The sequence below is a fragment of the Artemia franciscana genome, chromosome 9 (genome assembly GCF_032884065.1).
Source record: "Artemia franciscana chromosome 9, ASM3288406v1, whole genome shotgun sequence".
Classification (NCBI taxonomy): domain Eukaryota; kingdom Metazoa; phylum Arthropoda; class Branchiopoda; order Anostraca; family Artemiidae; genus Artemia; species Artemia franciscana.
Genome location: NC_088871.1, coordinates 46659659 through 46683671, shown reverse-complemented (window position 1 = coordinate 46683671; position 24013 = coordinate 46659659). Strand labels below are relative to the sequence as shown.

The 24013-nt window shown below is 34.9% G+C and overlaps 1 protein-coding gene across 1 annotated transcript in view; it reads left to right on the top strand.

The window, feature by feature from the left end:
- Positions 1 to 24013, top strand: part of LOC136031487 (semaphorin-2A-like) — a gene marked incomplete in the record, with an annotated part of 365554 nt that overhangs the window by 256056 nt on the left and 85485 nt on the right. Inside the window, 1 exon segment of the mRNA XM_065711124.1 lies at positions 9004 to 9066. Within this exon segment, the coding sequence (XP_065567196.1) occupies positions 9004 to 9066 (63 nt within the window).

Sequence of the window (24013 nt, the reverse complement as noted above, 5' to 3'; positions counted from 1 at the left end):
GCTTGGCGAGTGATCGAATCGAAGGCGGAAACGGAGTCCACAAATATCAGAATCCGGGGCAAATTATACCTTTTAAACTGCTGGATAATGAGGCGGGATGCAAAAATATTGTCAGTGCAGCCTCTACCAGGACGGAAATAGGTTTGATTTTCACGAATTCTTTTCTCCCTTGCCTCCTTGAAGCGGTTAAGGAAGATAATCCTAAAAAAAATTTACTGCAATGTAAATTAGACTTAATCCCCGACAATTTTTGCTCTCAGTTTTATCAGCTTTCTTGTTAAAAGGGAGAATAACTAATGTCTTGCAATCCTTTTGGAAAGTTTTGTCCCGCGTTAGATAGCATGTATTTGTGGTTTCGTGGTGGTGGCTGACGGGAGGGGGTTTAGGTCCAAATTGTCGTCTCAAGTTGTCGTCTTATGACGCTACCTACATGTTTTTTTTATTAATAATTAGTTGTACTAGTCTTTTTCTATTCACTATTTGTTTGTCGCTTAATGAGTTGAAATAGTGATAGGCCGAAATATATTTGTTATTCCAAAGAGACTTCTGAGTTATGAAACTTCAGCACGGGACCTCCCGCTGAAGCGAGAATGAACTTGTCCAGTTAAAGAATAAGCTGTTAATTGAATGAAATAAAGAAGTCTTTTTCCTATGCTTTTGGTTTCCATCAATTCTCCTCACTTCAGACCTCCTTTTATGATAACCATAAAAATCAGACTTGAAAGTAGGCTTAAAAACAACATATAATTAATTTGTTGAGTGCAGCGCTAGAGAAATTACGTGACAGTTTTATGACTGATGAAACTCGAGCTGACGAGGTTCGAGCCACCCAAGGTCCTTTATAATATATTGACAGTTATGTATCCGAAAGTAATAAGCTGCAGACCGTAAATTACGCCTAGGACATATGCATTGCTGCCGTTGACTCTGGTTTTACCGAACGATTTCACCTCCAAATATTTACTTTGCACTGCTGTCCTATACACTTTTAAAAAAAGCTCGGTAAAAAAAAAAAAAAAAAAAAAAAAAAACGGAAAAGATACTAAGCGTGTCTAGGGACTTAAATTTTCGGCTATATACGCCAGATATTCTGCGCGAGTGTGTTTCAGGTCACGATTCACGAAAGGGTGGCTTAGGCCCGATAGATTCGATACTTCATTGTTTTGTTAATTATTTTTATTAGGCTGGGGATAGAAGATCAACAATTTTTCTTTTACTTTTTCACGCCTCAATTTACGTAGCGAAGGCCGTTTCGTGATAAAATTAAGAGAAGATTAAAACAAACATGCACTGGGGCTGGGGACTCAAAAATTTACCTCTCATTCTTCAAAAAATTGAAATTGTTGTTAGTTTTACCATATATCTTATTTTGTCCATATAATTTGCCTGTGATTTGTTTTGTTTTCTAATGTTTGCCCCCTCTCAATGCAAATAATTTTCTGTTTACGTCCCTGAAGTCAAATTTCAAGCAGTTGATGGTGAATATTGAATCTTTTCAACAACCACGCTTCTTTCTTGCATTCTCCCCCTCCCTCTTAATGTTGCTTGCCGAATAGAATTTGGCATGAATCAAATGTTTGGAAACACGCAATCATTAAAGTAGAACAAGTGACACTGAGTACTCTATGAATAAGGCCCTTAAAATACCCAGAGGGCCACGATTCCCTTCCATGTCCCCGTCTCCCACAATCTGTAGAAAGCTAGTCAGGGAGTAACTCTTTGTCTTTCATTCGTCACACAAAAACGCAAAGTGCGTTCCATTTGCTTATTTCAATTAATTTTATTTATGCTGGGTGCCAATAGAACATTTCAAGAATGCAAATTTTACAATCCTACCGGTCCAAAGTTCTTATTGAAACAAATACCAAATATTTTTTTTATTGTGCTGGTACAACAATAAATATCATAGGTCAGATGATTTGTGCTCGATTATTTTTGAACTGCTATTTTGTTCTTAAGCACTAAGAAGCGTGGCATTAGCTGAATGACCTTTGAACATAGGGCAGTTCTCACGTTCAAACCATATTTTATGCAAACTAAAATATTAAGCGCAAAAATCAAGCGAATCAGTCTATTAAAATCGAGATATTTCTAGCCAGCTTTACTTTGCACCGGGGACGTGGATTCGATTTTTGAGCTAGCCGGACTCCAAACTGAGTGCCAAAGCTCAATTGCAGCTTTCTGTTGAGTTGTTAAATATCATACCTCTGTTTTTTGTCATCAACTAATCGAGTATAATCAGTGTGTTGTAAGATGTGGCTAAAAGACTAAAGGAGCACCAGAGTGGGTCTTAATACTTTTCTAACTTTAGTAGGCTCATTTCATGCTCTTCCTAGCTATTTATATTGCAAATAAATAATTATGTTTGTAGAATAACAATTGATTTTGAAATCACCCTTTTCTTTAAAAAAAATGCCTTGGACATCCACATTTTTTCTGCAGTTCCCCTGTCCACATGTCTCCAATCATTTATGCTATTCATAAAAAAAACACTAGATGTTAGAATTTACCATCGAATGAGCCCTCTCTCAACTTTATATGACTATCTATTCAGTATACTAAGTCAGAAAAAATACGCATTGGAGACAGATCTACACATAGCATTCAAGAAATTAGCCCTTTCATAAACTTTAAACCAAAACGGGGAAAGGGTTAAATGTACTGTATATGGCAATTAGATCTGTTTTGCTTGTTAGTGAGGTTCATGAACTCGCTAAAAGTTTATTTTTTAATTATCCTCATTCAGAGTACACATTTTACGGTTACTTAATTATGTCACACTGTAGTTGTGGGTGGTATACAGCTAGGGTTGTGACCAAGGTCAAGAGTTATATCACTAAAGGGTAGTTTAGAAAATTATGTAGGTGTTTAGAAAAGCCTCATGGGTCGTGTTTGAATGACACTATTTTTGTTTGATTTTTTTGTATTCGTGATTCTGGAAAAATTACTGGTAACCTAAAAGCAAAAAATGACTGAATCTTTAAATAAAAAATCACTAAAAATAGTGATAAATGACTCGGGGGGGTAACGATGAGGTCATCAATTGCTCAAAATCTGTTTTTTAAATGGAAAGTTTAGATTTTGGACGGGCCGAGTAACTAAATATCAAATCTTTCCTTTAAAACCTTTTAGATTCCTCTAAATTTTTACGTGGGGTGCAGGCCCCAGAGACAACATTTTGGCTGACTATACTCTAGAACCTTGATTAAAAAAAAAAAAAAAAAAAAAAAAAAAAAAATGTGAATGACGTTAGATTCGCATGCATAAAAATACCAAGTTAATTGTCTTTTAAGCTGCCTTCTGATGAATATACATAAAATATTGAATAAGAAAATTTAAATATCACGAGGGGGCATCAGTATTTTAGAAATGAATAGGTGGGGGATGGCCCACAATTGGTTGGGAACTGCTGTTTTAAGCAACTTTTTTGTTCCAGAAGAATGATTTGTGGAAAATAGATTTTAAAATTTGAGGATAGGAAGGCTTATCATCGGCTTATCAGAATTCTAAGATGAAGTAGAATTCTGACCAAAAAAATTAACTTTTACGGAAAAATTTTTCGTAAAACTTTTACGGTAAAAAGTTCGAGAATAAAACTTCTTATAAATTAATAAGTGGTGTAAGAGAGAAATCACAAATATATCGATGCCACTTCTGTCTCCACTCAATAATTATAATTATAAACCTAAATAAGGGCGAACTAGGCGAGCCCTTCAGTATATTTTTCTGTTATTAAGTTTTATTTAACATAATAAACAAAAAATATAAACTATTACAAATATAAACCACTACGATAGGTAAAAAATTACTTTTTTATTGCGTAGCGATTACCTACATAAACATTCCTAGGAACATCCTAAACTAATAAATAAAAAAATAACCATCTCCCACATACCTCCAGGGTAACAACCACCGTCAAAATACAAACCCAGTCACCCCACCCCTTCCACCCACTCCTCCCCTCAGCCCTTTCACCCACTCCACCCCCCAAAAAACCGCAAGAAATACTCGTTATCCATTTTTATACTAGGGGAGGTGCTCAGCCGGCTTGAAACTCACAGGAAGCGAATTCCATGCGGAAGGGTCAAGATACTTCAAAGCAAAATCTGATCTCAAGCTATTTCTAATCTCCGCGGCCAAATTATCACAGCTTCTAACTCTTGACAAGAGTTATCTCACTTAAGATAGATGTGAGCCCTTTCACCCACTCACCCCCCCCCCCAAAGAAAAAATCCCCAAGAAATACTTTTTATCTATTTTTATACTAGGGGAGGTGCTCAGCCGGCTTGAAACTCACAGGAAGCGAATTCCATGCGGAAGGGTCAAGATACTTCAAAGCAAAATCTGATCTCAAGCTATTTCTAATCTCCGCAGCCAAATTATCAAAGCTTCTAACTCTTGACAAGAGTTATCTCACTTAAGATAGATGTGAGACCTTTCACCCACTCACCCCCCCTCCCCAAAAAAAATCCCCAAGAAATACTTTTTATCTATTTTTATACTAGGGGAGGTGCTCAGTCGGCTTGAAACTCACAGGAAGCGAATTCCATGCGGAAGGGTCAAGATACTTCAAAGCAAAATCTGATCTCAAGCTATTTCTAATCTCCGCAGCCAAGTTATCACAGCTTCTAACTCTTGACAAGAGTTATCTCACTTAAGATAGATGTGAATAATTTTCGAAATAAAATAAATGTTCAACAGCAAGATCGTGAAAACAGCATAGTGGCTAATATTTACTCATTATGTTATACTAAATTAAAATGAATTAAAATAACACTTTGAATTAAAATGGAATAGTTAGGTTGAGGTTCTTTCAGGTTCAGCACACTCGGTTCTTCCATTATAACGGAAAATTTCCATTATGATGGAAAATTTTCCAGTATTTTTGATAGTTGGGAAATATATTGAATAATGCGTCGGGAGAGTGGCAAATATATTGGAAAGTTGGACTTGTACTAAAAAATGGATTTAAATGTGTTTTTTGCTTGTACATATGTCTGTACCCCATCTAGATGTTCGTGAGCATAGGAATATTACTACTTATAGTGTTTTTATTATTTGTTTGCCTATTATTTATTTGCCTATGCGGGTGCCTCTCCTATTGGACCGATACACTATTGGACCTATTGGACAATACAATTACAAATAATTGTAACCAGACAATTATTTGTTCGAGAAGGGAAGGTTCTTTGCTTTTCCTCATTTCTTGTCGAAATAAACATGAGGTCTGTCAATGCTTATAATTAGATTTTAAAATAATCAATCCGTTCTCTTTCCCTAAATTGTTTGTTTTATCAATTTTATACAAATGTGAAATAAACACTGACTAATAATAACTTTCTATGGAGTTTCATCAAGTATCACTAGAGGATCCCTTCAGAGTCTTTGTTATCTCTCTTTCCCTAGGATCCCTTATTCTGTGTCCTTTAATTTCGACGTTAATAAATTGCTCATTCAGCTCCTTAGAAGTTGACTTTGAATAAAAGAACCTGGTATGGGAGTAATTACGGTCCCCCCGCATCTCTAATAAGCTTACCTTAGACTGAGTTTATCCTTCCTCCAAAGTAGTTTAAAGCGTTAAAGAAGTTGATGATTTTGGTATGGACTGGGAAAAGTCTGACAATTCACTGCACTGGAATGAATTTATTCTATTTTCACTTACTCTCTTTTGGTTCATTCTGATTCAGTTTATTTCATATTGTATTTTCATTTTCATTAATAAATTGGATATCCAGTCCCTCGGGACTTGAGTTCTTAATAAAAGAACCTAATACTTTTCCTTTAGGGAGTAATTAATTTTCCTTTCCTACTACTTTGTAAGCTTACCTTTAGACCGCATTTACCTCCCTCAAAAGTAATAGAACACAATGAAAAAATTGACGATTTTTGGTATGTTCTGTGAAAAGGCCCAGTAGAGGCTAACCAACAAGTCACTGCACTGGAATGAATTTATTCTATTTTCTTTTACTTTTGTTCATTCCCCATTCAGTTTATTCGATATTCTGTTTTAACTTACTTAATGAATTAGATATTCAGGCCCTTAGAACTTGACTTCTAAGTAAAGAAAAACTAGATAAAAGAAGTTGAAAATTTTGATATTAACTGTGAAAAGGTCCAGTTAAGGCTGGTGAACAATTCGCTGCATTGGAATGGATTTTTTCAGCTTTAAAAAACTGATGCTTATATGTTTTTTTTTCCGTTTTCAAACGCAGTTCTCTGTTACTGCGTTATCTGTGCTGTAACTGGTTTTTCTAAGTGCTAATTTTGAATGTGTACATTTTTTACTTGTTTTGTTATTTTTTATGTTAGGCTTATGCTCATTTGAATTTTTTTTTTTTGTATGGAGTAACTCTGCATTCTAAAAAAGTCTCATTGCATGGTGACCTTTAAGGGAAATTAAATAAAAAAAAAATATTTTTTTAACTGAAAGTAAGGAGCGACATTAAAACTTAAAACGAACAGAAATTACTTCGTATATGAAAGGGGCTGCTTCCTCATCAACGCCCCGATCTTTACACTAAAGTTTTACTCTTTCTCTCAACTCTAATTTTTAAAACAGTAAAAAAATTTAGCGTAAAGAGCGGGGCATTGATGAGGAAGCAGCCCCTTTCATATACGAAGTAATTTCTGTCCGTTTTAAGTTTTAATGTCACTCCTTACTTCCATTTAAAAAAAGCTGTTTTTTTTTATTTAATTTCTGAACGTTTTTGAATCAATGCATGTTTTGATTTTGGCTCTCCGCAGAGGAATAATTAAAACAAAATTTGCATATTTATTTTTTTTGGCTAAATGGCTTTCTCATAGTTTTGATCGAATGATTTTGAGAAAAAAGGGAGCGGGGGAGGAAGCTTAATTGCCCTCCGATTTTTTGGTTACTTAAAAAGGCAACTAGAACTTTTAATTTTTTACGAATGTTTTTATTAGTAAAAGATATACATAACTTATAAATTAGATTACATAACGAACTTTTGTATTCTCATGTTTTTGTTACATATAAAGAGCGAGGTATTAGGAGGAGGTGAGCCCCTCATATGCGTAATAATTTCTGTTCATTTTAAGTTTTAATGCTGCTCCTTACTTCCAGTTGAAAAAACTTTTTCATATTTACTTTTTCATGTTTTTTTTTTAATAATGCTAGAAAAGCCTGCGCTCCCTTCATGGAAATGTTCTTCCAACATGACATATTCCTCGATGGAAAGTTCCCCCAACATATCCCCCTCTTCTCAACCCCTCCCCCAAACCCAAAAATCCCCCCTGAAAACGTCTGTACACTTCCCAATAACCATTACTATATGTAAGCACTGGTCAAAGTTTGTAACTTGTAGCCCCTCCCACGGGGACTGTGGGGGAGTAAGTCGTCCCCAAAGACATAGTTATAAGGTTCTTTCGATTACGCTGAATAAAAAGGTTATCTCAGAATTTCGATCCGTTGACTTTGGGAAAATAATTAGCGTGGGAGGGGGCTTAGGTGCCCTCCAGTTTTTTGGTCACTTAAAAAGGGCACTAAATTTTTCATTTCCGTTAGAATGAGCCCCTTCGGAACATTCTAGGACCACTTGGTCGATACGATCACCCCTGGAAAAAAAAAACAACAAACAAACAAACAAATAAACACGCATCCGTGATCTGCCTTCTGCCAAAAAATACAAAATTCCACATTTTTCTAGATATGAGCTTGAAACTTCTACATTATGGTTCTCTGATACGCTGAATCTGATGGTGTGATTTTCGTTGAGATTCTATGACTTTTAGGGGGTGTTTCCCCCTATTTTCTAAAATAACGCAAAATTTCTCAGGCTCGTAACTGTTGATGGGTAAGACTAAACTTATATATCTAAAATCTGCATTGAAATGCGATTCTTTTGATGTAGCTATTGGTATCAAAATTCCATTTTTTTAGAGTTTTGGTTACTATTGAGCCGGGTCGCTCCTTACTGCAGTTCGTTACCACGAACTGTTTGACTACTGTTGCTTAGCAATGTAAGATTCAGTTTTACCCTAATCAACTCGATTGTACTTTTCCTGAGAGCGAAATTGTTTTATGAACCTTCTTACCTCATCTGCTTTTTTGTTTTCACTATCGTCAACTACCAAAAATATAAAGCTGATACAATTTCAATAGCTGGAGGAGTGTTCCAAAAGTAGTGATCAAAGTCCTCAATTGTGTTTTTCTCGAAAAGAGTATTGGATCAGTAGGGAAATTTAGATCCAGGATAAGGACATTTTTTAGCTCAGCATGCGAGAAAGAGTAGGAAAATTTCCTAGACTATGTCGTGCTGAAAAAGAATTTGGAGCCCGATTTGGTGGTTTGCCGTGATTGAAATTGAGTAATTTTTGGCATGGAGAAGGAAAGAGGTTCTGCGAACTTCAAATAAAACTTTGGACACCCGATTGTACCCAAATATATTTCTGTCCTTTTACTGCTATTGGAGGATTATTTTTTCTTAATTATCCGAAAAAGTTTGACTTGGTAAACTGGTTTACAAAGCTCTTTTTTTTTCTTTGTTTTAATAGTTAGGTATACTTAACAATTTCTTTGTTTTAATTAGTTAAGTATTTAAATTTTTTTTAAATACTTAAAAAAAATAGGAAAAATTGTAGTTCAATTCTGAGAGAAAAGTGTCTTGTTTGCAGTTACGGAGTTTTTAGTAGTATCTGATGCCAAATCTAAAGAAAATAAACGTGTATGAAAATCGACAACAAATAAGCTAAAAGTTAAATGACATCAAATAGTTAAGAAGGTATAACTTTTTTGTAGGCAGAGCTTTCTTTACTAATCAACAAGGAAACATGTATTTAAAAAGTTTGACGGGAAAAAACTTTTTGAATTTGTTCCAAATATGTTTCTACTTTTGTTTATATTCTTTTAAGATTATCTTACCTTCAATTTTCCTAAAAAGTTTGACTTGGTAATCTCGTTTACTAACATTTTTTTTTTACTTTTTTCTAAAAATAAAATTTATTTTGCTTTTGTTTTTAAATGTTTTCTTTTCATTTTTTCAGGAAGATTCATTAATTCTAGAACCTTCAAATCCAAATAGCTGCATTTCCAAAGGAAAAAGCGAGGTAAGTTTGTCTCTAATTATTGTTTTCTCTTTGTTTTCTTCTTGTTTTCTATTTGTGTTCTATTCTTAATTATCATTTATTGTTATTGTTTTCTATTTGTGTGTTTTCTCTTGGATGCTGTCGATAAGTCTTAACCGTAATTTTGGTTTTATAATTTTCCGGCACAATATTAATAATAAACAAGAAGGGATAGACTGCTTTTGAGGGGGCAACATTTTTTGGGGGATCTAAACTGGAAAAATTTTAATTTTTCAAAAGAATAAGCAATTACACGGAAAATAGTAAGAATCTCAAGATTTTAAGGTTTCTAGAAAAAAGACCCTATCCCTTCTCACCCTGTGTATTTGACCCTTCAGCAATATTTGAATATTCGTTTCAATGCACTAAAATATTGGAAAATTCACCCGCGTATTATTAGCGATCGCATTGTCAAATTTAAAAGTATTTGGAAAACTTACGCGGGAATATTCCCTTTCCTTGGGGAATCCAGTCCGTAAGTTGAAAAATGCGATAATGCCCTGAGTCGATAATCACGACCATCGATTTTTTTCAAACGTTATCTATTATTAGACTATAGAGTTAATCCAGATTGAATAATCTTTTTCCTACATTTATAAAAGATACGTAATTAATTTATTTCGATTATATATGCAAAGTGTCGGAAAAAACATATAAATCCCATTCATTTTAATATAGAAAATAGGCCGTCCCCCGACAATTCCCCTCCTGCGGGAAATTTTCTCTACAGGTAGAATATAGATAGTGTTCTTAAATTTAAAAGTATTGTCGAATACCAAATTCTCAGAGTTTACTGGAAAAGAAATTTTATAATTCCGGAAGTATGTTAGATCACAGAAATTAAAATTAACCCGCTATTTGAATAGCCAGGAAATTTGAATAATTTTATCAAAAGTAACTGTCAATTATTTGATTTTGAGGAGCGTGTAATTTCATTAGCGATAAAAGTATTTAGAGGACTTGAGAGAGGGGTAATTATACCTAGAATCTTCAAAAGAGCGGACTTAACAAGTTCTTAATGTTTCTTGGCAGTCGGATGAACGAGGATGAACGTAATAATGCATAAAGGACAGACAGATAGACGGAAGAACGTACATTCGAATATATATATATATATATATATATATATATATATATATATATATATATATATATATATATATATATATATATGTATATATATGTATATATATATATATATATATATATATATATATATATATATATATATATATGTATATATATATATATATATATATATATATATATATATATATATATATATATATATATATACACTTGCATTGGTGTAGAACATGGTTACCGCTTGAGCAACGGTCTAACCATTCACGGCCTTAAGCATCCGTGCACCTGTGTAAGCTGTACTCAGTGGATGAGTGTGGTTGTATGAGGAATTGAAAACCTTTAACAAGGAAAGTTGACTAGCACGCCAGTGGGAGAGAGAGAGAGAGAGAGAGAGAGAGAGAGAGAGAGAGAGAGAGAGAGAGAGAGAGAGAGAGAGAGAGAGAGAGAGAGAGAGAGAGAGAGAGAGAGAGAGAGTAACAAAAGCATGAGTGTCACAGATATACAATAGGCACAATAGTTCGTTTGTTGTAGAAAGGTAACTTGTTTACAAGTCTCGACTCATTCTCTAATATTCTAATACTGCCCTTATCCTTATGTTCTAATTCTGCACTTTTCGGGATCTCGTTTCTTCTAGAACGGTAACTTGTTCTAATAATTATGTTCTAATTCTGCCCCATAATTATCAACCCTTTTGTAGCGACGGAAATAACTTTCTGAAAACACCTTAGCTGAAAGTAATTCAAAATAAATGAATAAATTTGATTATTTATGCTGAAAAGATTATCTTAAAGTATGTCCCAAATAAACCATCTACGTTGTACATTCTCAAAAGAAGTTGTAATCACGATGTCAGAAAGCTGTGAAAATTATATGGTGAGGATTAGTGGCATATTAAATAGATAGCTATTTGGCGTTGTTAATAATGTTGTTGTAAAAAAAGAACAAGGAAATCATAGCTGGTTTCAAGCTATGTAAGTTATAGTTAAAACTATATTACTGCTCTTAGTTGTTGTTCTTAACCGTGGAATTCGAGATGTATGTTATCAAACTCTTCTAAGTATTTTTTAGGGGAGTGAAAGCCAGAGGAATCTTGGCAATAATACTGGAAGGGGGATAAAAGCTGATGCACTTTCCATATTTTAAAAAATTGTTTTGGGCCGAAGTAGGGAATTTCACCCCAGTAAACTATATACTGTCCAACCTTTTATTTACAATCTTATCCCCGTTCAGTTTCCAGTTATATATTACGTATCTCGTCGGTTGTTCTTGCTCGTGGAACCCTAGAAAACCATTTTTACATTCTCCTCATGTTCCTTTTTATGGCACTTGGTATTAACCAAGTGACATATAGCAGTCGCCAATTCTGTCGGTCTGTCGGTCTGTCTGTCGGTCTGTCTGTCGGTCTGTCTGTCGGTCTGTCTGTCGGTCCCGGTTTTGCTACTTTAGGCACTTCCAGGTAAGCTAGGACGATGAAATTTGGCAAGCGTATCAGGGACCGGACCAGATTAAATTAGAAATAGTCGTTTTCCCGATTTGACCATCTGGGGGGGAGTGGGGGCCCGGTTAATTCGCAAAAAATAGAAAAAAATGAAGTATTTTTAACTTATCAGCGGGTATTTGGATCTTAATGAAATTTGATGTTTGGAATGATATTGTGTCTTAGAGCTCTTATTTTTAATCCCGACCGGATCTGATGACATTGGGGGGAGTTGGAGGGGGAAAACCTAAAGTCCCGGTTTTGCTACTTTAGGCACTTCCAGGTAAGCTAGGACGATGAAATTTGGCAAGCGTATCAGGGACCGGACCAGATTAAATTAGAAATAGTCGTTTTCCCGATTTGACCATCTGGGGGGGGGGAGAAGGGGCCGGTTAATTCGGAAAAATAGAAAAAATGAAGTATTTTTAACTTATGAGCGGGTGATTGGATCTTAATGAAATTTGATGTTTGGAATGATATTGTGTCTCAGAGCTCTTATTTTAAATCCCGACTGGGTCTGATGACATTGGGGGGAGTTGGAGGGGGGAAACCTAAAATCTTGGAAAACACTTAGAGTAGAGGGATCGGGATGAAACTTGATGGGAAAAATAAGCGCAAGTCCCAGATACATGATTGACATAATCGGAACTTATTTGCTCTCTTTGGGGTAGTTGGGAGGGGGGGAGTAAGTCTTAAAAATTAGAAAAATGAGGTATTTTCAACTTACGAACGGGTGATCGGATCTCAATGAAATTTGATGTTTAGAAGGATATCGTGTCTTAGAGCTCTTATTTTAAATCCCGACCGGATCTGGTGATGGGGGCGGGGAGTTGGGAGGGGGAAACCTAAAACTTGGAAAACACTTAGAGTGGAGGGATCGGGATGAAACATGGTGGGAAAAATAAACACAAGTCCTAGATAGATGATTGACATAAACGGAACGGATCCGCTCTCTTTTGGGTAGTTGGGGGGGGGGGGGGGTTAATTCTGAAAAATTAGAAAAAATGAGGTATTTTTAACTTACGAATGGGTGATTGGATCTCCATGAAATTTGATTTTTAGAAGGATATCGTGGCTCAAAGCTCTTATTTTAAATCCTGACCGGATCTGGTGACATTGGGGGAAGTTTGGGGTGGGGAGACCTAAAATGATGGGAAACCCTTAGATTGGAAGGATTGGGATGAAACTTGGTTGGAAAAATAAGCAAAAGTCTTGCATACGTAATTTACATAATTGGAACGGATCCGCTCAATTGCGGGGGGGGGGGGGGTAATTCTGAAAAATAAGAAAAATAACGTATTTTTAACTTACGAAGGAGTGATCGGATCTTCATGAAACTTCATATTTAGAAGGACCTCGTAACTCTGATATCTTATTTTAAATCTCAACCGGATCAAACGTAATTGGGGGGGGGACAGTTGGGGGGACCGGAAATCTTAGAAAATACTTAAAGCGGTGAGATCAGGATGAAACTGGATGGGAAGAATAGAAACCTGTCTAAGATACGTGACTGACATAACTGGACCGGATCTGCTCTCTTTGGTGGAATTGGGAGGGGGGAGGTAATTTTGAAAATTGAGGTATTTGTAACTTACGAAAGGGTGACCAGATCTTAATGAAATTTGATATTTAGAAGGATCTTGTGCTATAAAGTTTAACTTTAGGTTCTGACCTTCTCACAAGTGCCAAATGAGCTCTTGGCTCTTCCGACCTCGTCCAAATGAGCTCTTGGCTCTTCCGACCTCGTACCATATGAGCTCTCGGCTCTTCCGACCTCGTCACAAGTGCCATATGAGCTCTTAGCTCTTGTTTTCTTTTTTTTTTCTTTTCTTTTTTGGCTTGAAGAATAGATGTTAAAAAAAAGGGGGAGGGGAGTAAAAGCTTCCGAGTTTCCTACAGCTACGACATTTGAATTTGTTATAAAAGAGTTTTCGGAGATGGAGGGATTTTTATCCCTGAAATATATATATATATATATATATATGTATATATATATATATATATATATATATATATAAATATATATATATAGTTTAACCTTCTGTTTTCAGTTAAAATTGTGATTTTTTGGTTATCGTATACACTATAGATCAGGGACGTATGCAGGTGGTGGGGGCCCTACCATCCTCTAACCGAAATTTTTAATTTTGTCGAATTTCTGGGCACTTTTTATTTAAATTTTTCATGAAGAAAAACAACTTATTAGCCCCCAAAAAAATTTAGCGCGCGTACCTGCTGTGGCTTCATTTTTTTCTGGTAATAATGTAGACATATGTACATTTACGTATTCGACTGTTATTTTGATTATGCAGTAAATGAATAAATGTACTTACGACAATTAGATTAGAACATGGAAGATATTGTTTTGTACAAGGAATTTTACTTTTTCGAACATGACTAAATGTGTCAAAAGCATATAGCTTTTGTGGCTTCCGCACATTATCCTGAAGCCTATAAATTACAGGTTTATGATGTATTACATTGGCTCTAATGCTATTATAGGTATTATTACCTGTGTTACTTCACAAGCATTTTATGAGGTTTACAAGTTCTGTACGAGCCTTTTTAATTTCAACACGAGTCTCGTGTTAGCGGAAATGTATGAAAGAGTGGTTCTCGTCCTTAATCCATGGATACCCCATTAGTGTCCCTGATTCAGTACTGTTTTAAGCGCTTCTACAGGGTAGGCTAATCTTTGTAGGGTTAGGTCATTCAAAAGTATTGCTATTATTAAAATACCCTCATCCTTTTTTTCCTGGCCTGCATGCGTTCTTATCATTTAAGGGGAAACATTAATTCCATTGAAGGAAGTAGTGTCTGATTGTACAATCTTTTATGGTTTTGTTTCTCTAGCCCAAGGGGGACAGCCTTTCAACCATCCGCATGTACGTCTGTTTTGCTTCAAACTAAATTTAGCCTAACTAATCTTGAATAAAGGGTTCATCCACTCGAAAGTCCCCTCTTTAATTCCCCTATGGAAATTAAGTAAGGCCCGGTGTCTGCTATCCAGTTTCGGCAGGTGAAGAAGTTGGTTTTTATGGGTGAAATTGGCATCACTGTTGTTTTACATAAAATTCATATTGAATATTGAAAATTCATATTACATATTGAAAATTCATATTACATAATATTCATATTGAAGTTTAATATAAAATTAAACTTCAAATCCCTAAAACGTATTTCAAAATTTGAAAAAAGAAATCCAAATCCAAATTAGTTTTTAAAGTCGATAAGCTTTGAACATGATATCTCAAGTGTACGTTCTACAATAATGTTGATGTTGTCATGCGAATTTCTTATATTGCTTTTTTAGTCTCTCCATTAAATTGGTCCTATTAAGAACAAAATATGACCAACAACTCTTTCAGAAATAAGGATGGTATGGGCACCACAAGGATACGGAGATAATGGGTGGCAGTGATTTAGTCCTGGTTAAGCACTTTTAAAGTGTGTTGAAAATTTGTAATATATGTAATATTACACGTATTACGTATACGGTCCATATTTGGATCGTATACGTAAAATACGTATACGGGATCGGAGAATGTGAGAAAATAAGATAAGAAACGAAAAAGATCCAAAGGGTGGGTTTTATTAATTGGTCATGTTTGCAGGTCATGATTGGCTGTTCAACATGATTTCTTGGGTATGAATGGGATAAAAACCTCTCAAGGCGAGCTTTCATGTTGTCATTGTATTACTTATAGTAAATATTAGCTCATTTAGTATTTAGTATTTGATCACCTTGACTTAAATTTGGATGTTAAATGCCTTATTATAAAAATAAAATATAAAAAAGCTTAAAATCCAGTTTCCTGCCAACTGCTCAATGAAAACTTTTCTTGGTAGTCATTGAATAATTGAAAAGTATATATTTTTACTAAAATTCCTAAATTTCCAACCCTCTTTCTTGTTGCCCAGCGAACTCATAACTAGAAGCTATCCAATTTAGGATTACTGAGATGTGGCTGTATTTGTTACAGATAGCCGTGCCACCTCGCCTTCCAGTCCCATTCTAGGGTTGTCTGAAATGTGGAAAATCACTGGTCTTTATTCTGGCTCTCTAGGCATCTGCAAGTATATCTTGCAGCTGTAGATAAATAGCCCTTGACGTTTAAGGGACATGCAGGATTGGTCTGAATGTCCGGTATTCTCAATCATTTTATATTTAGTGGAGAAATGAGTGGGCATTGACTTCCTGGGTATGCCAACTAGGTGAGGACTGGGGGAGGAATGCCTACTATAAATTAAAGATTGTGTAAAGCTTTCAAAAATTTAGTTATTTCCTAAAAATGTGTTAAAATTTGCTTTTTTATAGTCTTTGTTTAGGAAAATCCTTGGGTCTTGTCCCTCCGCATAAAAAAAAAACACCGGAGTGGGTTAAAGAAAGTGTTCCTTTGCCTTTACGATAAAAGATAGAAAATTCTTTTTTCAAATACGGTTTGCATTTCATTCCTTATGGAAACATTTATTTTCGCCGCCTCTTCGAAATTCTTAGATCTTTTTTTAGGTACGTAGTTCACATAAAAAAAGGAGATCTATTTACGAGAACCTAGTAAACTTTTTCCTCCTACGAAATGCTCAATAGACTGTGATCAAGGTAGATTTATTTGTCTTCTCACATCAATGTATTTCCTTGAAAGCAATGTGAAGTGTAATTCGATAATAAATGAGACTCGTAAACTGGTAATGGGAAGAAAGAAGTTCGAAGGACTGAATCTCATATACCTGGATTACTTGTCACTGATTATTGCATTATTCAAGTCAGAAGCAGACCTGGGCAGTTTTGAGTCGTTTTGATAATGTGGTAATATTTCTTGATTAGTTTAGGCGTATTTCCCGATAGGAAGGTGTTCAAGCTTTTGAAACTGGAAAATAGGATAATATTTTTCCCTTAATCATTCCCTGGGAATATTGGCGTTGAGCTAAAGATTGTCTGCTAGATAAATAATAACTTGCAGTTTCATGGATGTAAGTCTGTCAAGCTTTTGGGGTTGTCTACTCTCTAGCAGGTGGTACACATCTCGGACCGTCAGTTATTCCACCACGCGTTGCTTACTTCTACTGTGACCTGCATCTTCGGACCACGCACAGCAGCCTTCACACCACATGTTCCAATTCTGCCGCACGTGGTGTACACGATTTCTGAAAATCATCTATCCCGTGTCAAACTATAAGAAATTTGCGGACATTACTTTTTGATAATTTTCGTGGCGAAGAAGGTAATTCAGCTATGATTGTTTTCTTCCTATGAGCGACAGAGTGACATCCCCATTTCGCAGAATATATTTAAACACAAAAGGTCACTAGATGCACAGATGAAAGAGGGCCATCACTTCTAAAACAACATAGCAATTGCGACAAGACTAGGAAAAAAACGAACACAGAAGGCCAAATCGTTATAATGAGATTAAACATTTCCAAACCTTCGTATTATAATTCAGTTTTTTTTTTCTGTAAACCGATTTCCAACAACAATATCAATGAGTCAAAAATCTATTTGCTTTCGCGCGACAAAATTAATCTGCAGCATCCAACGAAGAAGACGGATATCAGCAAAGAATTACAAATTTTTAGAGCCCGTTTGCAATTCGAATGAACTTAAATGGCGAAACCACTTTGCCCTTGGTTGACAATGATGCAATTTTTTAACTTAAAAAAGCTCGCGGATAGCGGATGCAGAAAAATTGCGAAAACGTTCACGCAGAAACAGTTCACTGCAGCCGTTGAAGCGCAAAATATATTATGTGATATTTAAAAAGCATATGCATAGGAATAGGCTAAATCCAGTTATAGGTTATAGATTAAAATCTGGGATTAAAAGGACATGACCCTAATGTTCTTTGTCAAATATTAACGGAAAATTTCTGATAAATATGATTAGTTTCTCAGTTACTTACAATTTATGGTTGTAAAAAGCTTTCAAGTCAGAATAACTAATGCGATTTTCAACGTCTCAGAAGAAATATTTCAACGAAGCTGTCGAACCGTTCTGACGCTTAAACTTGAAGCAAAAAACGGAGGAAGTTTGACGGATCACGCAAAATCTATGGTTTTTACGTGAAATCGCATCAATGGGAATCCAGGGTTATGCTTCTTTTGAAAATATACATAGCAGTCTACAGAATTTGTTGGGGGAGAAATTAAAGGGTCTTGGACATGATCAGTAGCTGTTTTAAGCTTCATAATCTGGAGGGGGGGTATACCATAGGAGTGTAAAAATATGAAGTAAAAAGAATTTAATGTCAGATGTCAGAAAAGCTGGGGGCAGCCCCACCCCCTCCCGCTGCCCAGGCCTAGAACCGTTATTGGACATGATTTTGAGAAGCACTTGTTGTAACTATTTGAATTATTCCAGTGAAAGTATAAAACGTTTCCCCAGAGTTAAAATTAACTGTTGCAATATTTAACTTGGAACAAAGAATTTAGTAATTCCCTTTGATTAGTTAATTAGTCATGTTAGTTAATTGCCATCAAATCAGCTGGGATTCCACGTTGAGCCAAAGTTTGAAACAATCTCGACTTCCTCCCTTTTTGTTTGAAATAAAAGGGAGTCTTGACACATACTCAATTGCTAAAACATTTAAAGGCGAAAAGCGCAGTTCAAAATACATCACATGTTTTCTTGGTTTCAATTGTAAATTTGATGAGGATAGAAGTATAGAGGGTGAGATAGATGCTGTTTAAATTTCTGGGGTCACATTTTCAGACTAGCACTTGTTTTAAATTATCCCAATGGGAGTGTAAGATGTTTCCTCAGTGTTAGAATTAACTGTGACAGCAATTAAGCTGGAACAGAGAATTTAAGAATTTCTTTTGATTAATCAATTAGCCATGCTTAGTTAATTGTCATCAAATCAGCTGGGATTCAAGGTTGAGCCTAAGCGAGCCGAAGGTTGAAACATTCTATACTTTCTTCCTTCTATTTAAAAAAAAGAGGTAGTTTTTTATGCCGAGCTTCGCTGGGTGAAAACAAAGATAGTTTTTTGTTTATATCTTTTGCGAACGACTTCAGTTTCATTTTATTTTATTCAGCAAAGCTTTTTGCACATATATGTCAACTAGTAGCTCTATACTTTCGACAAACAAATTAAATTATAATGGGCCTTTTCAAATATTTAGCACAGGCACTCATCTTCCACCAATAAATGTATTATACTACAACTATGCGAATTATCGGTGATTTCATTTATAAGAAAAATGATTTTCTTTCCAAAACTAAGGCCCACAAACGAATTTTCCTTAAAGTCAATGACCAATCAAGATCATTTTTTTTACACCAAAAATGGCAGTATGCCAATTTCCGGAAAAAAACATAGTGCCGTCTTGAGAAAATTTTCAGATAAATAAATTATAATAATAATTGTTCTTTTAATAAGATAAGATTTAGCACATACACTTACTTTCAGGGAAATTTATTATAACTATTCCAAGTATTTGTTACATCATTCACATGAAAAGTGTTCTTCCAAAATAAAGACCTAAATGAATTTTTCAAAAGCCAATAGATCATTTTTTAATCTTGAAAGTAATATTACCTTCGTCAGTTTTCAGAGAAAAAAAAAATTAAGCGTCTCTTAGAGAAATTAGATAAAAAAGTCTTTCAACTGAAAGTAAGGAGCGACATTAAAACTTAAAACGAACAGCAATTATATGAGAGGTGTTGTCCCTCCCTCGTCCCTCACTCCTATCCGCTAAAGTCTTTAAGTTCTTTAAAAATGCTTCTTATTGAAATTCAACGGCCCTTGTGTTTCAGGAGTCGTTCTAAAAGAATTGGTCCAGCTTAAAGAGCAAGGGGTGAGGAGGGAGCAGCCCCCCTTGTATACGGAATGATTTCTGTTCATTTTATGTTTTAGTATTGCTCCTTACTTTCATTCAAAAAATCTCATTTAATTTCTGGCCTTTTTTTCAAATCGTGCAAACAATCTTATTTAATTTCCGGTCTTTTTTCAAATCCTGCCAGAAAATCCCCCCCCTCCTTATAAGATTTTCTCTTAAGAATTCCCCCTGGGAAAATACACCCTCGCAGACCCCCCCCCCCTTTTTTTTCAAAAAGCAGTCAAATTCTCTAAGGCTCGTTGCTTTTGATAGTTAACTTTAAACTTCTTTACACTTCATTTTTATATATTTGAAATCAGTATAAAGTACTAATCTTTCTGATGTAATATTCATTATCAAAATTCCTTTTTTAGAGTTTCGTCACTATCGGGCCGAGTCGCTCCTTACAGTTCGTTGTCACGACCTGTTTCTGAAAATTCTAGTTCAATAAAAATCACATGTTTCGTTAGTTTGAATTATGAATTTAATGGAGACAAAAGCTTCTAGGATACGTTGGATTATTTTTAATTAGAAAGTCTACTGGGATTCAAATTGAGCCTAAATAAGCTGAAGTTTGAAACATTCTCAGGTTCCTCTTATTTTATTTGAAGAAGACAACGAGGTGTTTCCACTTATGTTATTAAAACCTTTAAAGGTGATAAGTGCAGTTCAAAACAGATCAGATGATCTTTGCTTGAAATTGTGAAGTTTAAAGCGTGGCTGTGATTAGAAAGACACAGAGCATTAGATAGATCAAATAAAGAAAATGACACGCTTGATACCTTTCCCTAGAATTTAGATTTTTCTAGATTTTTGAAATGTTATGAAAGAAAATCAAACGATCTCGATGGGCTGGACTTTTTGTGTTAGGCCTACTGCTAATGAATAACAGCTACTGCATTATTAGTAAAGTGTGGTTTATTAGTAAAACTTAAAGGCAATAAGTGCAATTCGAAACAGGTAACAAGTACTTCGTTTAAAATTTTGAAATTTAATGTGTGGCTATGATGATGTATAATTTTTTATGCCCTGATTTATCCAAATTTTGAAATATGATAGAAATTCAAACGAGTTTGGGAGGCTGGACTTTTTATGTGACCGCTACTGAATCCTGCTCTTCAAAACTCATGTGGTTTATTAATAGCTCTATAATTTCAAGTATTATATATAACTTTATGGATTTTACAAATTTAATAACAAAATGTCTATGGGTTTATTATTAAAACTTTTAAAGGGAATAAGCACAATTCAAACAGATCACAAGTTTAGAAATTGTGAAATTTAATGTGTGGCTATGATGATAGAAGCACTGAGGATTATATAGACCAAATAATAAAAATTACACTTATTCCTGTACGTCAACGACCCGTACGTCACCCGACAACATTTTTGACGTATGACTCGTACGTCAAAAATGACATATATTCCTATCAATCGGTGCTCTTAACAAAGAAAAATTAACACAGGATGTTTTGCAATTGGGTTTTTATATTATTTTATATTATTATTTTTTTTATATTATTGCTAAATTGAAATGTTTCATTCATGACCGATGATTGTATATCACACAGTAAAATTATCACACGGATAAATTTTGTCTACCCTGATTGATCTAAATTCTTAAATATCGTACCAGAAATACAAACGAGGTAGGTGGGCTGGATTTGTTTTGTGGCCACTAACTAATTTTGCTTTGCAAAACTTGTGTGGCTTTTACTATCTTTAATAGCCGATGCCTGAGCGGAATTGTAGCTATACCGCAGGCTGATTTTTTTTAAAGCCATTTAAGCTATATTATAAGTTTCCTTTTCTAATATAGACTATATTCAGAGGCTACTAAGAATACAGTTACCTAGAAAGGAAACGTCACATGTTAAGAGACAATGTAATTAAGGTCAATCTCCTAGGTTGAAAGCAAATTCTATTTCCAATAACATTGAAATACGTTACGAGATTTCCTCCTTTCTCATTGGCTTAATTGCTCCTTGAGGGTTGTACCAGAATATCTAAAGACTGTTGAATTTCCCTGAACATTAAGACCGGATTTAAAGGGAATTTAGATTTTTCACATGTCTAATTGGTAACAGCTGACCATTTGAATTTGGTTGATTACAAGTCAGATAACAGTTTAGCATTTGAATTTTCACGATGGGCAGAAAAAAATACAAAAACAAAAAAGGGACGGGAAAACCTGAGACATTAGTAAGTTCTATCTCAACGTTATAGTAGAATGTATTACTTTTATTCATTTACAAGTTACTATTTCAAACAGTTCGTGGTAAAAAACTGTAGTAAGAAGCGACTAGGCTCAATAGTGACCAAAACTCTAAAAAACAAAGTTTTGATACAAATAGTTACATCAAAAGAATTGCATTTTAATACTAATTTTAAATATATAAGTTTCATAAAGTGTAGTTTTACCGGTCAAAAGTTACGAGCCTGAGAAAATGTGCCTTATTTTAGAAAATAGGCGGAAATACCCTCTAAAAGTCACAGAATCTTAAAAAAATCACACCAACAGAGTCAGCATATCCGAGAAACCTACTGTAGAAGTTTCAAGCCCCTATCATAAAAATGGTGGAGTTTTGTATTTTTGCCAGAAGACAGATAACGGGTGCGTATTTTTTTGTTTTGTTTTTTTTTTGTTTTTTTTCCTCAGGGGTGATCGTATCAACCTAGTTGTCCTAGAATGTCGCAAGAGGGTTCATTCTAACGTAAATTAAAAGTTATAGTGTCCTTTTTAAGTGACCAAAAAATTGGAGAGCACCGAGACCCCCTCCAACACACATTTTTCTCCAAGGTCACCGGATCAAAATTTTGAGATAGCCATTGTGTTTAACTTAGTCAAAAACCTAATAACTATGTCTTTGGGGATGACTAAATCCACCACAGTTCCCGGGGGAGGGGCGGCAACTTATAAACTTTGACCATTGTTACACATAATAGTTGTTAATTATGAAGTGTACAGACGTTTGGGGGGGACTTTTTTTGTGTTGGGTTTAGGGTGGGTTGGGAGGGGGGGGCAGGTTAAGTGGGAGGATCTTTCCATGCAGGAATTTTTCATGAGGGAAGAGAATTTCCATGAAGGGGTCGTAGGATTTTCTAGCATCATTTACAAAAAGACAATGAGAAATTTTTTTTTTTTTTCAACTGGAAGTAATGATCAACATTAAAACTTAAAACGAACATAAAATATTACTTATATAAGGGGGTTCATCTCTTCCACAATACCTTGCTCTTTACGCTAAAGTATTTTTAGTAACTCTAACTAGTTATTCTACGGCCTTTGTGATTCAAGGGTCATTCTGAAAGATTTAGGACAAAATTCAAGCTTTATTGTAAAGAACGAGGTATTGACGAGGGGGCAAACCCCGTCACAATAAAAATATACAATTATATAAGTTCGTTGCATAAGCTAATTCGTAAGGTACGTATGTATATTACTAACAAAAACGTCTGTAAAAAAATAAAACAAATCTAGTTGTATTTTTAAGTAACCAAAAATTGAGAGGTAACTAGGCCTCCTCTCCCACCCCCTTTTTTTTACCGAAATCGTCCGATCAAAACTATGAGAAAACCATTTAGCTTGTAATTAGCATAAAAATTGCTTCTCCAGACTAAACATCCGTATGATATATGGGTAGATTATTGCAAAATATATCGTGCGAAGAGTATGTTCCGGCAGAATATGCTTCAATCTTTTGAGGATGCCAACTCCAAGTGCAACTTTGGTGGAGATAATGTCGCTATGATGCTTCTACGATAGATTAAAATCAATATGGAAGCCGAGGTACCGCAGTGATATAGCTTGTAAAATAGGTTTTTCACCAAATAGAACTTTACTAAATACATCAACAGAATCACCCACTCCACAGAATGTCAGTAAAAAATTTTCTTTACATTCACACACAGCAAACTTAAACTCGTAAACATCTCTAATCTTTTGAGAGTAATAAGAGCTTTTGCTATTAAACTATCTGCAGATTTTGCAAATTTTGTTAGCAATAATGTTAGTAATATATGTATCCTTTAGATAAACGTGCATCATGTTCACGTAAACTAAATAAAGTAAAGGGCCCAGCACAGACATTTTGCTATTTATAATGTTAGATATCGTCGTATGAGTGTCTACACCAGGTAACTACTTTAACCCATGAAATACAAGGCTATCAAGCATGGACTCTTGATCATAATTATCAAGCTTTTTTTCTATTCGACCAATTCTCTCGTCCAAATTTTCAATTTGAAATCTCAGACTACCTAGTAGAGCCTGCTCAATTTTTGCAAACTATGGATTAAACTCGAGCGTGATTGAATCATAAACCTGGCTGATTATCAGTTCAGTACCTTCTTTTTTCAGTGAATTTGGATCATTGAACTTTTCAGTAACTGAAAGTAAATGAATGTAAGGAGCAACATTAAAACTTAAAACGAACAGAAATTACTCCGTATATATAGGGGCTTTTCCTCCTAACGCCCCGCTCTTTACGCTAAAGTTTGACTCTTTCTATTAACTTTATTTTTAAAACAGTAAGAAACTTTAGCGTA